Here is a 17,937-nt window from a genome sequence, read left to right on the forward strand (position 1 = left end):
CTTAGTAAATCATTATGAATTGATGTCATCCATTATAGATAAATTGGGATTACCCTCCGCCAAATGTTATAATCAGAGACATCTCCAAATTAAGTTATAATTTTTATCTCCAAATTAAGTTATAATCCTTTGCATGGGACTGAGAGTTAGAGTGTATAGTCAGTGTTGAGCTGTCAACACTGTGAGGATGAGCTATGTCAAAGATTGTATCTCTCTCGCACAAGGCGCCAAGTTTTGGACAAAGTACATAGGGAGAAGAAAAAGAGACTGTTACTGACACAAAGAATAAGAAGATGTGAAGGAAGGTTTCATTTGATAAAGAGAAGACTCTTGATGGGGGAGGGGGCGGAGACATGAGGAGAGAACATTCCAAGTGGAAGGAAAAGTATGAGTGAAGGACATGTTTGGGGAAACAGCAGGATGCATTCAGGGAATAGTAGTAGTATCCCCTTGATAAAATATGGCAGAAGAAGACGGGATATAGTAGAAGATTAACTGAAAAGGTGGACTGAAACAGATCCTGAACCATCAATTCTTGCATGATATTTATGTCACCTGAAGAATTTCCTTGTTATTCTGCAATGTAATGGGGGCAAGTTGGGTTTGTGAGCTAGCGCTGGATCTATTCAGTGTCCTGTTGAAGGAAGACAGCTTTGATGGCACTTTGAAAACTCAATATATAAGTGATGAAAAGGGAAGGCATGGGGTAGGTAAATAAGAAAAAAATGTAGTACAGTAACCCAATGGAGGAAAAGTGAAAACCAAAAGGTCCGAAAGAAGACAATGGCAATGGAAGTAAAAGCCTCAGAAAAGTCTTGTTCAGCTGGAATTAATGTTGCCTCACCTTCATGGAATTGCATGAGAGACTATTGACCCATTCTATCCCGAAGGTTCTACGAGCTCAGCTTCTGTGACTATTCAAGAACTCTACATTCCAGAAGAGAATTTTCCCCCCAGCTGTAAGTACATATAAGACATATCTGTAAATATTTAAGAAATGAAATAATCTCTTTCACCTTAAGTTAATATATCAGTCATAGGGAAATAGTGAGGTCTATTTTCATGAACAGTTGACCTAATAGTTTTAGTTTCTGTTTACTGAATTCAGAATTCAATGAAAAATTGAAAAGTCAAACTTTGATAAAATGAGAGATGGAATGGACATAAGATAATATATTGTGGTCTGGAAGATACTGAATTGATAATTAAAATAGAAGATAGATGATACTAAAATAGAAGAAACTGAATTACTGAATAAATTCTCATTGTTTCCTGTGTTCTAAGGATTTAGTATAGGGATAAATGAAGAATATATTGTGAGGGAAGCAAGTAGGCAGTAAGACATATGTAGACTTTCGGTGATTTGCATGGTGGTAGGTATAGCAGGAAAAAAATGAAATGACATGCAGAGGGAGAACATGAATTTTGCATTATTTACAGTTCACTCCAGACATCTTATCCCTAGTTGGTAAGTGTATCATTACCTACATTTACTTATTGTATTTACCAAATACTTATATGTCATTTACATTCATTCTATTAAGCCTTGTAACAAATCTGTGAAGTGCTTTTATTATTCTCATTTTACAGATGAGGCAACACAGAATTATCACACTCACTCAGTTGGTGAGTAGTGGCGTCAAGAATTCAAACCTAGACAGTCTGACTTTACAGTTCATGTACTTAACAAGTACACTATGCTGTCTTAACTTTGAAGGTAGGAAAGAAAGCAGTATTTTTTTTAGTGCAATGAGTTGAGCTAGAAGATGTAAGACAGGATTGTTGGAAAGATTTGTGCATATTTGTAATTGCAGACTAAAGCCATCATAATATTTACAGTCATCCACTTTCTCTATGACTGACAGTTAACTAATTCATCCAGGTTATTAGGTATTAGAAATGCAAAGATGAACTGACATAGCCCAGACTTTCAAGAAATACATAGCATGGAGGAGGTATACAAGTAATAAAATGCTTTAATAGAATGTGATAAATACAAGAATAATAGTATACATATGCTATCATGTGAGCGAAGATATTGGGTATCTAAATCATATCATGTCAGGGAAAGCTTAGCAGAGGTGTTATTTTTGTAAGGTCTTGAAGGATGAGTAAGACTCAGAAATATATGAAATGAAAGAATACCATTGTAGGCAGAAGAAATAGCCAAGGAAAAGCAACATGCAAAGGAAAATAGCACATTTGAGGAACTGTAAGTTCTTTATTAGGACTTGAAACATCAAGTAAACATGAGGAAAGAGGCAAGTGAGATTAAAAGACTTAACCAGAGACCAAATTATGAACCTTGAATGATAAATCAAGGACTTGATCTTTGTCCTGAAAACTGAAGGAAGACATTGAAGCTTTGATTATCAAAGCTATATTTTGATAACATATCACTAAAACATATCACTATATTTAAAAAAATTTTTTTTTTCAAATTCAGACTAGAGAGAACAAATCAAATATATGGACATATTTTGAAACTACTGCAATAATCCAGGCAACAAATCATAGAACCCTAAACTGAGGGTTCTATGTGAATGGATTAAAGGAGAAAATCTAAAAATATATGTAAGATGTAGCACATATAAAAGAAAGGGAGGAGGTGAAAAAAAATTTTCCAGAAGAAGGATAACCAACTCTTGATTTGAGGAAATGCTCCATCACAATGACTTTCAAAAATAGATTGCTGTATTCTCTTCTATAAATCCTCACTTAGCAGGTCTGAGGTGGCAACTGGGAATCTGTATTCCTTGGAAGATACTGAGTTCATTCTGTAGTGTAACTAGGATTGAAAACCATTACAACTCCTAGGTTTATGAACTGGAAGCCAAACAAATAACAGATGTGGCAATAAAAGTTGGAAGAGATTTTTGAGGAGAGAAAGGGTGGGAGAGGCAATACTTTTATTAAAATACAGGCAAGATGTCAATGATGTAGATATGACCTTGGTATGAGGTAGAAATTAAAGAAACTCTTCGTAGTCTCTACTTTTTTTTTTAGTGAAATAGGAGAAGTAACCTTGCCTAGGAAAATGGGGGTCACAAAAGAAAATGTCTGTTAGGTGCCTACTTCCTCAGTAAGTTTGATGGAATACTTAGCACAATGCCATTCTTTTTTTTTTTTTTTTTAAAGATTTATTTTATTTATACAAGAACCAAGGTTCAGGCCAGATGTGTGGGAGGGTGAGAGGATTCACCAGAGACAGAGCAGAGAGTAGAACAGGCAGATTGACGAAATACACTGCTGAGGGGAGTAGCAGGCGAGACAGGAGAGGTCTGCTGTGCCATGTGGGTACCTCCCCAGATGGCTGGGAATTGAACCTGCACTGCAGAGGCTGTGGACAGCTTCACAGCGTTGCGCTCAACCGCCTGCACCACCAGGGAGGCCCCACAATGCCATTCTTTTAATACATTTAGAGAGCCAGTGGTCAATTAAAATATTTATCACCAAATGATAATATGTTTACAAAGAGAATAATGAAATAGAATATATTCCTATAAAAATAGAACTATTATTTAAAAATATGAAACCAATATGCTGGTTTAAAGTAGACATTAAAGTTTAAATGATTGACTCATGAAATTGCTCACACACATCACATCAAGGAACATTTAATACTGTCTTGATGCATCTTATGTAAAAAAAACTAGTCTTTACTTCATGCAAAGCACTTGGCATACATCATTGTGTTAGACCTCATGTTTCTTTGTTTCCAGTACTTATCTAAAGAAAGACAAGCTATGTCCTTGGTATCCTTGGTGTAATGATGAAAGCAAGCAAGTTGGTCTTTGATGTACTCCTCTTATCTTCACTTTTTTCTAGGGCCTTTTGTCCATTAGGAACCATTGTCATAATACCACAGACCTGGAAAAACAGTTGCAAAAACAAACACACAAACAAAAAAACCAGTTGCAATCTGAAAGCAAGGATTGGCTCTAAAATATAAAAATAAAACAGCAACTAAAGCCAATAAAATTTTGTCAGTTTCATTTAGCTATCAAATTTAATATTCATAAAATTGTCACTAACACTTCAAAATAATTGATTTGCCAGAATATCATAAATAAATTACTAATAGCAAAATCATTTCGCATCAAAAATATGTCTTTCACTTACAGTCGTGAGTGTGCGTGTGTGTGTGTGTGTGAAATGAAATGATATTGTGTATCTTAAAATATCTGACATGGTGTTGAAGGTGAAAGTCTAAAAATAGGGATGTCAGACATCTTACTCTTTAAAATGACCTATTTTTTTCCTCACACAAGTGGCAGGTTTCAATTGTCCCTCATGTAATGTACACCTTTCCTAAACTGAAAAACACTTTCATTTCAGTTGCTAATTCTTCCAGTTTATTGCTTTTCTATCTTTTATTGAGAAGTAGAAATTTTGGGGTCCAAGAAAAGAAATTGGTGAGTGTGGACAATGATCTCCACACTCCTTGATCTTCTGGTTAAAAAAAAAATAAGAAAATAAATTTATTTGGTTGTTTTTAGGGTATATAAGAGGGCTTCTTCCTGGACCTGAGAAGACAATATATAGTGTCTAGATAATTTATATTCTAATGCTAAATCTCTGCCCTACTCTCCTGTAGGAGATCCAGGAAGTCTGAGGCATTCTCATTGTGCTAATTCCCCTTTCCAACCTACAACCTATGGTTATATGGTTTGTAACAAGACATGTTATCAGTTCCATGGTCTAGAAAAGTCCTTTCACATTGGACTATATCATGGGGTGGAGGCCCAGTATCTTGATTCAGCTGAAAAGCAACAGGCATGCTGGGAGCAACAGAGCACCAGGAAATCACAACAGGGGCAATAGATGATGAATACAAAAGAGTTAGAAAACAGAACTGAAAGAAAAAAAGTGCAAAATAATGTGAGCTTTTGGCATTGGATCCTTAAACTTTGTTTTTTCATGCATAATTTTCTCTGTGTGATATTGCTTTATTAACACACAATATAAAAGAAATAACATTTGCTGAGCTAGAAAGAACCACAGTGCTGACATTGATGTTCATTAGAAAAGTTGATGAATGCAGTGTTCTTTGTGAACCATATAACTTTTACACTTAAATGTCACTGGAGTCCATTTAACTCACTGAGCAACAATGTATTGAATGTGTAATAATCCATTCAAATTTTAAAAATAAAATAGAGGGACTTGTTTTTTACATAGCTACCTTATCAATAGTCTATGTCTACATAGTAGATAAGAATATCCACTATATGAGCACTTAGTTGCTTCTCAGTGAATGCTAATTTCCTTTTGGTCATCTATAACCCTGTTTGTTTTATGTCTTAGTGTAAAACTTGCAGTGTATGTTTGTGTGTGTGTGTATGTGTGTGCGTTTAACAGTATGGTTTCTAACCAATTTTTTCCTATACCACCATCTCTTATATCCCTTTCATCCTTTCTTCTTCCCCCATTTCCTCTTGACCTCAGAAAATGAAAGTAGATGGACTTTGGGTTAATATTCTTACTGCTACTATGTCCATAGCTCTTTGTATTGCATTGAAAAGGTTCTTTGAGGCTTTTATGTTTTTATCTGAAAATGGAAATAAATTAGACCATGTCTGACCCCAGATAAATATGAAATATGGTGTTAGGATCTAGCCAGCTTGACTGTCTTCTGTGTGACTAATTACCTTCTAAGTGCTATATTAATGGTCTTGGATCATTGACCAATTATAATATGAATGCAATTACTTGTATAAATTGGATTTCTTCTACTTTCATTAAAATTTTATTATAATAAAAAATAGATATAAATCAAACCACATGCCCTTGCTTCAAATATGAGTCATATCTGGTTCTTATGTGCTGATCTTGAACTTTCCAAATTACCTTTATTATACTTTATTTATGCATACAAGAACCAGAGTACAGGCCAGAGGTGTGGGTTGGTGGGGGGAATGGTGAGAGGATTCACCAGAGACAGAGTGGGGAACGGAATAGGAGGATTAACTGAAATACACTGCTGAGGGGAGTAGCAGGTAAGACAGGAGAGGTCTGTGCCCTGTGGGTTAGCTCCCTGGGCAGGGATCAAACTCGTACTGTAATGGCTGCAGACAGCTTCATAGTGCTGTGTCTTTAGCCCTTGCGCCACCAGGGAGGCCCCTTTATTGTACTTTAAAAAACTCCAGTTAGGGCCTCCCTGGTGGCGCAGCTGTTGAGCGCTGGGTTGCGAAGCTGCCCGCGGCCTCTGCGGCGCCGGTTCGATCCCCGGCTGCTCCCGGGCCACCAGAGGAGGGTCCCACATGGCGCGCAGACCTCCCCTGCCGCCCGCTGCTCCCCTCAGCAGTGTACTTCGGTCCCTCTGCCTGCTCTGCTCCCTGCTCTGACTCTGGTGAATTCTCTCACCCTCCCGCGCTTCTGACTGTACCCAGTGCATGTATAAACAAACAAATAAATAATTAAACAAATAAATAAACAAATAAATAAATAATACATGCCTCTTAAAAAAAAAAAAAACTCAAGTTAGAGCATAGTGGAGAATATTGGGGCACCATTGTTGGACAAGGTGTAAAGATAGATATTTGTGGAGATTTGAACTTATGACCCCCAAAGATGCAATGTAAACCAACTCTATCTCAACAAACATAATATAAAATAAAACAAAATAAAATAAAAATTCTGGTGCCCACATACCGCTGGGAGTTCTGATCATGTAACTTCTATCTAAAAATCTTGGGCCTCTATAATTCTATGATTTAATTTTTGACCTATGTAGTTCTATCTAAGACAATAATGTAAAGATGATTCTCTTAATTTATGTCTAAATTATCATATATTTAAATTTCAACTTTAATTAATTTTAATTAAAAATTTTACCTATTTTTTCTCCTTTTTCAATAGGAATTTATTGACTGACAATGGCAGAACAAATCTTAGCGAAATTAGATGTTCTGGATAAGCAAGCAATGTTGCTCTCGGCCAGAAGAATAAAGGTTTGCAAAATATAAGTTAAAATTCAATTTAATAAAAAAGCAAAGTCAACAAGCAACTATAAACCACAGATACACTACGGAGTCGGGGGGGGGGGGAGGAGGGAGCAGATCAAAACAAGGGTGGTGGGAATTGTATGGGGACTATAACCAAGATGAAAATGCATGCATGTGCAAAAAAATGAAAAATGACATAAAAATGTATAAAATAAAAAATAATAAAAATTAAAAAAAGTCAATTTAGTCAGTAAAAGTAAAAATTTTATCATTTTAATGTGAATAAAATAATTTTTACCTTTTAATTAATGATACATTAATGTAAAGACATAAACTAATTTGTAAAAAACAAATAACTGTATTATTTGAAACAATTATGTAAATGTCTATTAAATGTCTTAAATGTCTGTTAAGAACTAAATAGACAAGGTAGTTTCTAATAGCTGTCTTACTAGGTTATGATGTATCTAACCAGTTTAAACTTTAAAAAATCTTAAACAGTCAAATAGTAAATGTGACTACTATGACAGTTTTTATCAGTACATTATTAAAAACTATTTTAAAATAGTTAAAAATTACTAATACAGTTATTAATAAATGTAAAAATTTATTTAGTTTGTTTATTAAAAGAAAGAAATATTTGGTATATTTACCAATTTAGAAATAGTAAGCTCATAGAAATTAATGAAACTAAAAGAGGTAAGACAAATTAAATTCAAAATAAATATTAAGATTAGTTTCAAAAATCAGATTTTTAGCATATATGAGCAATTAATTTAGTCACACCAAGTCTTGCAGAATAATATAACAAAGTAAATAAAATCATAAATTTAACTCATAAATAAAAAGCATTGAGTCTGAGAGATCAAAGAAGACACTGCAAAGATAAACTCTTAAATTAATGAAGTTTTTTGTGAATGTGGAAATGAAAATGTTGATATTTGAATAGTAATTTATCTTTAATTTTTTTGGTATAATTATCTTCTTTCGCTCAGAATATAGGGAAATACTGGAAAATTGAAATAAATTTCTTCTATTATAGTGATCAAATTTTAAAATAGCAAACCAGGGGTAACTTATTAAAGTAACCATATCAGATTTAAATATCCCCAAATCCATTCCTTTTTAATATTTTTAATGAAATGAAATGTACCCTATAAAATATAATTAAGATAAATATCTTTAATTTGTTATGAATTCTCTTTTATATACATTTAAAGTTATAATTAGTAATAATTCTTCCCTTTTATTAAGAGTTTCCTTTGTGCAAAGCATGTCTATGAATTTTCACATTTTTTATTACCACATGTAGCTCATGCATTACAGATAAAAGACTCCCCAGAAATTCTCTTAAAAAGTGTATATGATCAACTTTTAAACCTTTTATTATTTTTTAAATAATAAGAACAAAACATACTTATGGAAACAAGTTAAGCAACATACAAGTATGTATAAAGAAAATTATACATAAAGAAGATGACATAAATAAAAATTACCTGGTCTCTCCAACCCTTTCCTCTGAGGCAAGGTAATTTTAGCAGTTGGGATTTATGCATCCTTATTGTGTTTTGTACTCTTAAAAGAAATACAAATATGTATACACACATTCATCTTTATATATAAATATAATAGATATATATATATACATATATGCATTTGTGTATATATACACATTTGCACACATTTGTTTATGAAGATAGATTATTTTTTAATTGACAAAAATGAGGTAACAGTATATAGATCACTTTGAAATAGCCCTTTTATTTTATTTTTTTAAAGATTTATTTATTTATGCATATAATAACTGGGGTACAGGCCAGAGGTGTGGGGAATGAGAGGCTTCACCAGAGACAGAGTGGGGAACAGAACAGGCAGACTGACTGAAATACACTGCTGAGGGGAGCAGCAGGAGAGTCAGGAAAGGTCTGCTGCACCATGTGGGTAGCTCCCTGGCCGGCCAGGGATTGAAATCATGCTGCAGAGGCTGTGGATAGCTTCATAGTGATGTGCTTAACCCCTTGCACCACCAGAAAGGCCCAACCTTTTTATTTTTAAAAAACTCTTATTTTTCAATAATTTTAGGCTTACAGTAAGTTGGAGAAATAGCAGTGACCCATGTACCTTTTGCCAAGTTGCCCCCAATGTTGACATCTTCTATAGTGGTAGTATAATGTCAAAACCAGTATGAATCACAACCAGCATGGACACTGTACATTACTATTAACTGAACTACAGGTTTTATTCGTTTTTTTCCCATTTTTAAATTTTATTCAGTTGTGTGTGTAGTTTTGTACAATTTTACCCAATTATAGATTTCTGTAATCACTCTCACAATCAATATACAGTGTGTTTCCACCATGTAAAAAAACTCCCTCCTGTGATTTCTTTGCATTTTTAACCACACCGCATTCCATGTCTATATCCTGGCAATAGCTAATCTGTTATCTAGCGCTATAATTTTGTAATTTTGAGAGTGTTTTATAAATGGAATATTTACCGTATTATATAATATTCACTATATTACATATAATACATAAATTTTGCTTTCAAAAATAAAGCTAGTGAAAAACAAGATAAAATAAGGCTTCTGTGGGCAGGTTTTTGTATGAATCTAAGTTTTCATTTCTCAATTGTGTCATTGCAAGTGCAATTTCTATCTCTTAAATGCAGCGATGGGTTTGGTTGGTTCCCCCATTCTCTGTGTGCAGCAGTTTGAAAACTGCCTCTAGGAAGTTTCTTTTGTTTCTGGAATCACGGTCCTGCTCTGTTTTCTAATGGTCTCACAGTTGACTTCATACATTCTGTCTGGTTTTCTAGCTGTTTACAGAGGTGGGCAATTCCCATAGTACTTAATCCTGCATTGGCAGAAGAAAAGTTCCCATATCCTTTGACATGCTTTCATGTTTTTCATCTCTTTATTCCTCTGACAGAATTTTCTAGAGAAAGATTTTTTTCTTTAGCTCTCTCTTTAGCTATATCCCCTTTCTTCTCTAGTCTATCTATGACTATTTTAACATAGTTCTCCTTATATTACCTTTTTTACCTCCACTTTTGGCTCATGTAACTGCCATGGTGTAATTTACCAGGGTGTGGCTACAGGAAAAGGGGCAAAGGACCTTGGAGAGATTTGTCTGCTATGGTTTTAGTAACTGCATGTATCAATATTGTCTTTGCTACCTATATAATATAAGTTCCTCAAAAATTCTGAACTTTAGAATAAGCAGGGAGCCTACTCCAGCACCATCAATTCTGAAATGAAAAGAGAACAGTTCAAGTTGCACAGCAATGGCATTAAAAATGTTGGTACACAATACCCCCAATTTTCAATCTGTATCATTTTCCCAGTATTGCCTGCCATATAAATTTTGTAGCTGTGTTTATATAAAGTGAGATTAATTTTGCCCTTTCTACACAAGGTTTTCCCTTTATGAAAAGGACTCATTTTTTCACACTGTTATACTTTGACTTGCTACAGGAGAACATGCTTCAATGTCAATTAAAGAAAAAGACTTCAGCTATACCTCTGACATTTGATTTTCATTTGGATTTTGAAGAAACTATTGATACACCCACATTTATGACAGTTCCAAAGATCACAAAAGACAAGCTATGTGGAACTGATATGACAAAAAGGTAACCATCATAGCTTCCTCAAGTTTTCAGTTTGGAATTTTAAAGCATTACTTTAGATCTGCCTTAGATTATACAGTCTATATCAAATGTAAACTGTCAAACATAGATCTATTTCATAATAGTTGTGAGTTACAATGTGCCAGGTTAGTTTTCCTAGTTTATAGAAGATTCTAATATTCCACTGGTAACTGAAAATAGTAATTACAATTCTGGATATTTTATTTTACAATTTTTTTAAAGTTATTTTATTTATTTTATGCATACAAGAGATGAGGTGTAGGCCAGAGGTGTGGGGGGGCGGGGCGGGGTGCTGAGAGGATACACCAGAGACAGAGTCGGGAGCAGAACAGGCAGATCCACTGAAGCGGGCAAGACAGAAGAGATCTGCTGTGCCATGTGGGTTAGCTCCTTGGGGAGGGATCAAACTCGAACTCGTGCTGCAGTGGCTGCAGATCACTTCATAGTGATGAGACTTAACCCCTTGCACCACTGGGAAGGCCCCAATTCTGGATATTTTAAAGAAAGTTTTCTCTTGACCTCTACTGCATTGTCTCATGTCTATGTCAGGATTTATTTCTAACTTTAATCAATATATTCCAAAAAACAAATTTGCCTAGAAAACTAAATACTTTTTGTGTGCACTTACAAGGAGTAATCTAAATATATCAACTGTGGTCTCCACATTTCCATTGTGAAGCTACAGGTTAAGAAAAAGGAGTTTCTGGGCTTCCCTGGTGGCACAGGGCTTAAGCACAGCACTGTGAAGCTATCTGCAGCCTTTGCAGCACGAGTTCGATCCCCAGCCAGCCAGGGAGCTACCCACAGGGCACAGCAGACCTCTCCTGTCTCACCTGCTGCCTCCCTCAGCAGTGTATTTCAGTCAGTCTGCCTGTTCTTTTCCCCACTCAGTCTCTGGTGAATCCTCTCACCCCCTGCATCTTTGGCCTGTACCCCAGCTCATGTATGCATAAATAAATAAATCTTTAAAGAAAAGAAAAAGGAGTTTGTTTCTAGTACAAATAAATATTAATAGTTTACTTAATTTAACTTTATCACAAACTTCTTTTTTTGATAACTTTGTTTTGTAACTTTACCTCAAAATTATTTGTGGAACTATATTAAAATGAATATTTTAATAATACACTGAAAAAAAATTGCAGAAAATGAAATTTGGGGATGTGGGTAAGGAAAGCATAATACATATTTTTATATGTTCATATTTTTAATTATAAACACATGCCATTATTTGACTGTATATGTGACTAATGACCTATTATTTGACTGTATAATATGTGACTAATGACCTATTAGACACATATAAAGGTAAGGTATTATAAGTTTTATGGCAGTATTTTCCAGGATGATACTATTGCTGATAAGACTAGTTTCCAAATTTATAAAAGTATCATTGATCTTGTGTTAGTGATAGTATAACCCACCAATGACTGAGTAATATACCTTTGAGTCAAGTATAAATCAGAGTCAAAATTATAGGCAAAGAAATACATATTTTTAAGAAGGCCAAGGAATTTTAGTTTGATCAGTACCTAGAAGGACAAAACCAGCAGCAACAACAACAAAAGTGCAGGGAAAGTTCAAGAATTTACACAAGAATCAGGGTGGATCTTAGGCCAGAGGAAGTAAAATTTGGTTGACAAAATGAAGAAGATCTAGTACATGTAAATAAATCCAGCCAGCACCACATTTAGACTATAAATTTTGCTTCTGAGATCACTTCTGTCTACCATCTGCTGTCTTCAAATAGCTTTCCTTGGGTAGTAGTCTAGTACTGTTTCTCAGAGTGAAACAAAATTCTTTAGATGTTGTGATTTCAGCTAAAAGATAGAGCTCCTGGTAACACTCATAGTTTTAATACACTGTATAATTTTTTCTTGGAAACAGAGAACTTTGTGTTAATTTCCTATTATATTTAAAAAGGTAATCCAATTCATTTACGTAAAATGAAAAAATAAAATATGTATATACTATTTAATTTTCTGAACAAATTAAGCAAAGCTATTTATGGATCCCCATATATGGGGATCCATAAATAGCTTTGCTTAATAATAAAATAATAGACTGCAGAAATATATATATATATATATATATATATGCAGTCTATTATTTTCCTTGGTTTAGGGAGCACTTTCTTTCCCCAAATATCTGTATTTTTTTTTATTAGGAACTAGACATTGCATCTTCTCCAGACAAGATTTTTCTGGTTCTTGGCAGGTCAGCAGTCTACAAACATTAGCAATACCATATCAGGGTAGAGATGATCAAAACCAGACTTCATTTCTTTTGTGGGCTTATCTGTTATGGTTTAACTTTTGTTCTAGGTTATAACCATGAGGTTTTAGGATGCTGCCTTTTCAACACACCCTGAATTCTGGTTGTGTTCCCACACAGCTTTTTTACCTCTCTGCTGCTGATTATGGAAGTGACAAAAATACAGCCCTAAATATCAATCTTAACTTCCCTAACTTCCTTCTTCTCCTAGCTCTTGGCCCCTCAATTTTTTACTGTTTTCAAAGATCTCAGATGTCTTTAAACGTATGTTTTATGCATTTTATCCAGCTTTTCTAGTTGTTCTCATGGGGAAAATGGAATCTAAATTTCTATTTAATACAATGCAATAGATTTAACTCATATGCCAATAATTCTCTTTCTGATACAGCTTATTGTTTTTAGGAATCCAAACCAAGCTAAAATAAAAAAAAATCATTGAGGTGACTTCAGTTTATTTTTGTTAACAATAGTTCTGCAATCATATACTATTACAATTTTCATTTAATGATTTCATTCCACTAGTGTTTATTGAGTGACTGCTGTATACTCTGGGGGTACAAAAGCAACAGTGAAATATACCTGTGTGTTAAAGTTCAGTGGAAGATTCAGATAAGTGAACAGGCAAGCAACCAGTTGCTATAGAGAGATTTCTAAGGATCAACAAAAGTTTCCTAGAGGAAGTGGCACCTCAGGTGAGACCCAAAGAATTAGTGAAGAGGCAACAAGATTGAAAAGAAAAGGAAATATGCTCCAGACCAGGGCAATAAGATGGACAAAGTGTCAACCACAAGCAAAAGAAAACCCAGCTCATTTGAGGAATGAAGAGTAATTTGATGTTGTATACTTGAAAAGGAATGGGGGAGACTGGAGAATGATTAGTAAGAAACAAGATGAAAGAGGTAAGTAAAGACCAGACCATCAAGGGCCTTTTGAGCATGGTAAATACTTTATTTTTTGTAGAAGAGCTGGGGTGGAGGCTAGAGATGTGGGGGTTGAGAGGATTCATTAGAGACAGCAGGGACCAGAAAAGGCAGATTACCAAAATACTCTAATAAGGGGAGCAAGGGGGTCAGACAGGAGAGGTCTGCTATGCATGTGAGTTGGCTCTCTGGCTGGGGATCACATCCAGGCCCTAGGGGTGATAGCACTGAAACTTAACCCCTAGGCCACAAGGGAGACCCTAGAAAACCTCCTAGAGTATAGAGGAGGGTTTAAACAGAACAATGGATTTTAGAAATATCATTAAGGTGAAAAAGAGGTCATTAAAAAATTATGAGGACTCTTCAGATGGCCTGACCTTTTACTGGAATTCATAGTATCTCCAGGAAATGCCTCTTCTAGGAAGCAACTCATCTAGCAGTAAGTACTTTTTTAATCATAACAGAATGATTGCTTAAAATTTCTGTCATATAAACAATTATGTGCTGGACATATTGGATAGATTCAGTTCCTCCAAATCTTCACATGCAGTCCCAATCTTATAAATTATGTTAATTATAACTTAGTATACTAGTCTACACAATTGCTCAAACTTCACTCCTACAGTGAGCCATTATATTAGATGTAATTCACACAGCTGTCAGCTTAGCCTAAATTTTACATCATAAACACTACCACCTGGACTGGAAACTTTCTGGTTACTGCATGCACCTTTCATTTTTGATCTCTAGCTTCTTTTTTTTTTTTTTTTTTTAAATAGAGGCATGTTTTATTTATTTATTTATTTGTTTGTTTGTTTTGTTTATACATGCACTGGGTACAGTCAGAAGCACGGGAGGGTGAAAGAATTCACCAGAGCCAGAGCGGGGAGCAGAGCAGACAGAAGGACCGAAGTACACTGCTGAGGGGAGCAGCGGGCGGCAGGGGAGGTCTGCGCGCCATGTGGGACCCTCCTCTGGTGGCCGGGGAGTAGCCGGGGATGGAACCGGCGCCGCAGAGGCTGCGGGCAGCTTCGCAACCCAGCGCTCAACCGCTGCGCCACCAGGGAGGCCCGATCTCTAGCTTCTTGTTATTTAAAGTACAGTCTTCTGGGCCTGCCCAGTGGCTCAGCAGGTTAAGCACAGCACTGTGAAGCCGTCCGCAGCCTCTGCAGCATGTGTTCGATTCCCGGCTGGCTAAGGAAATTCCCACATGCCATGGCAGACCTCTCCTTTCTTGCCTGCTGCTCCCCTCAACAGTGTATTTTGGTCATCTGCCTGTTCCACTCCCTGGTCTGTCTCTGGTGAATCTTCTCACCCTCCCGTGCCTCTGGCCTGCACCCCAGCTCTTATATAAAAATAAATAAATCTTTAAAAAAAAATAAAGTATGGTCTTCCATCCAGCAGAATCAGTATCACCTGAAAGCTTTTTGAAATTCAAAGTCTCTGCCATATCTCATGATCCCTGAGAGGAGCTGTAGTTAACAAACTTTCCTGGGTGTTTTCTCTAGATACTAACATTTGAGAAGCTCTATTTAAGACAATGGTTCTCAAACATAGAAGACTTGTCAGGTTTGGGGGTTCCTTGGTCCTTGACTATGATCTAAGAAGAATTCACAGCCATATTGTTAGCAGAAGCAAAAGCAAAATTTAGATACAGAATGAAATTATGCCCAAAAAGAGGTGTAGGCAGGAAGAGTCCTGGGTAAAAACAACTGTGAAGGAAGATGGGGCTCTGGTCTTAAATGGGGTGTAGGAAATGTTCACTCCATCTTTTCCTGGGGTATACTGCTCAGGTGTTCCTGGGGTATAGCTTATGGATCTAGGCAGCAGTTTCTCAGTAACTGCCCCTTCAACTATGTCCTTGCAGCGGGTTGGGCAGAGGAGAGCATTTGACTTGAGTTGCATAGTGTCAGCCAGCTCTGCCTTTCCCTGGTGAGAGGGAGAACATTTGGGAGATTTCAGGGTATTTCTTGTCCTGTTTAGGGGAATTTTCTTATCATCCAGATACCTGCCAATTTCTAAAATGCTCTCCCTCTGGGTGCTTCTCGCTTTCCTTAAGTTTTTTGTTTTTTGTTTTTTTTAAACTTTCCTTTTGGTTGGTGTAGGGGCTGCCTAACTCCATCCCCTCTGGTCTTTTTTTTGGCTCTCCCTGGGCTTTATCAGCTCTGGCAATTGTACCCTTGGTTATACATGGCTGCTTTATATGTGAAGCATCTTGGTTATAGATGACTGTTGCATTTTCTTTAGACTTTGCCCTTCTTGTCTTAAGTGTCTAACATGCTGGTTAAAAGACAGATTGCTAGGCCCTACTTGCAGAGTTTTTGATTCAGCAGGTCTAGGCTGGGACCTGATAATTTGCCTTGTGATGCTGACACTGCTGGTCTAGAGCCCACCCGTTGAGTCACTGCTCTAGCTTATGTCCCATTCTAATCATGCTGCCCTACACCAACACCTGTCCTAATTTTTTCCTTGGCTGTTAAATTTCATAGCAACTCTCAACTTGGTGCTATGATAACATAATTGGTGGTACCTGCCCAGAATTATTTGTAGCTGAATTTTACATTCAGAGTAGTGTTTTCAACCCACCTGTACATTTGCATTACCTGGGAACCTTTAAAATAATTGCCTTCTGTTTTAATTAGCTTGGAACGAGGCCCAGGCATTACTATTTTTAAGATTGCCCAGATGGTTCTTACATAAAGCTAGAGCTGAGAACTACTAAACCCCTTAGTATTTCTTTCTTAATTACCCCTACAGACATCTTTTCCATGTCACTATTAACTCAGAATTAGCTATACTTATTGTAGTAATTTCACAATATATACATGTGTCAAATCATTACATTTAATACCGAAAACTAATATAATGTTAAATCTCAATTTTATCAAGCTTTTCTTATATGCTCACTATGTAGTAATTACTTTTAAGCATTTGGACCTGGGGTAGGATGGGATTTGAGGTGATGTTTACCTCTAAGAGATGGAATCATGGCTTTAAAAAATGTGTGTTCTACTGCTCCATGGACAGGCTATTCCTGTCTCTCCCCCAACTTGGCTTCCCTCTTCCTTGAAATATAAAATATTAAAATTAGGCCAATTAATAACACTACAATCACCTCTAAGCATACAAGTGAATGAAAGACTTGCGTGTCCATCAGTTTAAATCTAAAGTTAAAAAAAACTAAGCTTAGTGAGACTGAAAGCTAGACCTCTTGCACCAGGCAGTTGGCCAAGATATAAATGCAAAATAAAGGTTCTTGAAGGAAATGAAAAGTGCTAGCTACTTTAATGATCAGAAGAATGATAACAAGCCAAATAGCCTTGTTGGGGGCACCCCTGGTGGCCTAGTGGTTATGTCTCGGCACTGTTACCACTATGGCCTGAGTTCAATTCTAGGCCAGGGAGCTAACCCCACATATGGTGGAGCAGACCCCTCCTGTCTCACTCGCTGCTCCCTCAGCAGTGCATATCAGTAGATCCGCTTGCTCTGCTTCCCAATCTGTCTCTGGTGAATCCTCTCATCACCCCCAACCCCTGAACCTCTGGCCTGCACCCCAGTTCATCTACATAAGAGTGAATTTTAAAAAATAGCCTTGTTGCTGATATGGAGAAAGTTTTCAAAGCTTTGGATAGAAGATCAAACCATCCACAACATTCCCTTAAGCCTAAGCCTAATTCAGAGCAAGACACCAACTCTCTTCAACTTTATGAAGGCTTAGATAAGTGAGGACACTACAGAAGAAAAGTATGAATTTAGAAAAGGTTGGTTCATGAGGTTTAAGGAAAGTAGTTGCCTCTAGAACAAAAAAGTATAAGGTGAAACAGCAAGTGCTGATGAAACAGCTTCAGCAAGTTATCCAAAAGATCTTGCTATGATAATTGAAGGTGGCTACATTACAAAACAGATTTCCAATGTAGAAGAAATAGTCTTATATTGGAAGATGTCATCTAGGACTTTCATAACTAGAGAGAAGAAATCAATGTCTGTCTCAAAGCTTCAAAAGACAGACCAACTCTCATTAGTGGGTAATGCAGCAGGCAATTATAAGATGAAGCCAATGCTCATTTACCATCTTAATGGTTTCAAAAAAAACCATAGAACTCTTAAGAATTATGCTAGGCCTCCCCGGTGGCACAGCGGTTGAGCGC

At 36.2% G+C, this 17,937-nt stretch overlaps 1 protein-coding gene across 5 annotated transcripts in view; it reads left to right on the forward strand.

The window, feature by feature from the left end:
• The first annotated feature begins 374 nt into the window (after positions 1-374).
• The window catches only part of CUNH1orf141 (chromosome unknown C1orf141 homolog), a 29,613-nt gene continuing 12,050 nt past the window's right edge, over positions 375-17,937 (forward strand). Inside the window, exons 1-4 of one of the 5 annotated variants that reach the window (XM_054691827.1) lie at positions 375-959; positions 1,591-1,717; positions 6,862-6,953; positions 10,423-10,580. In XM_054691827.1, coding sequence (XP_054547802.1) covers positions 6,879-6,953; positions 10,423-10,580 — 233 coding nt within the window. In that variant the 5' untranslated portion in view covers positions 375-959; positions 1,591-1,717; positions 6,862-6,878. Of the gene's footprint in view, positions 960-1,006; positions 1,469-1,590; positions 1,718-6,861; positions 6,954-10,422; positions 10,581-17,937 lie in introns of those variants that run through there. The other 4 variants (XM_054691829.1, XM_054691828.1, XM_037500755.2 and 1 more) reach the window with 4 other exon arrangements.

This window comes from Talpa occidentalis, unplaced genomic scaffold, assembly GCF_014898055.3.
Source record: "Talpa occidentalis isolate TD23 unplaced genomic scaffold, MPIMG_talOcc4v2.1 talOcc4.9, whole genome shotgun sequence".
Taxonomy (NCBI): Eukaryota; Metazoa; Chordata; class Mammalia; order Eulipotyphla; family Talpidae; genus Talpa; species Talpa occidentalis.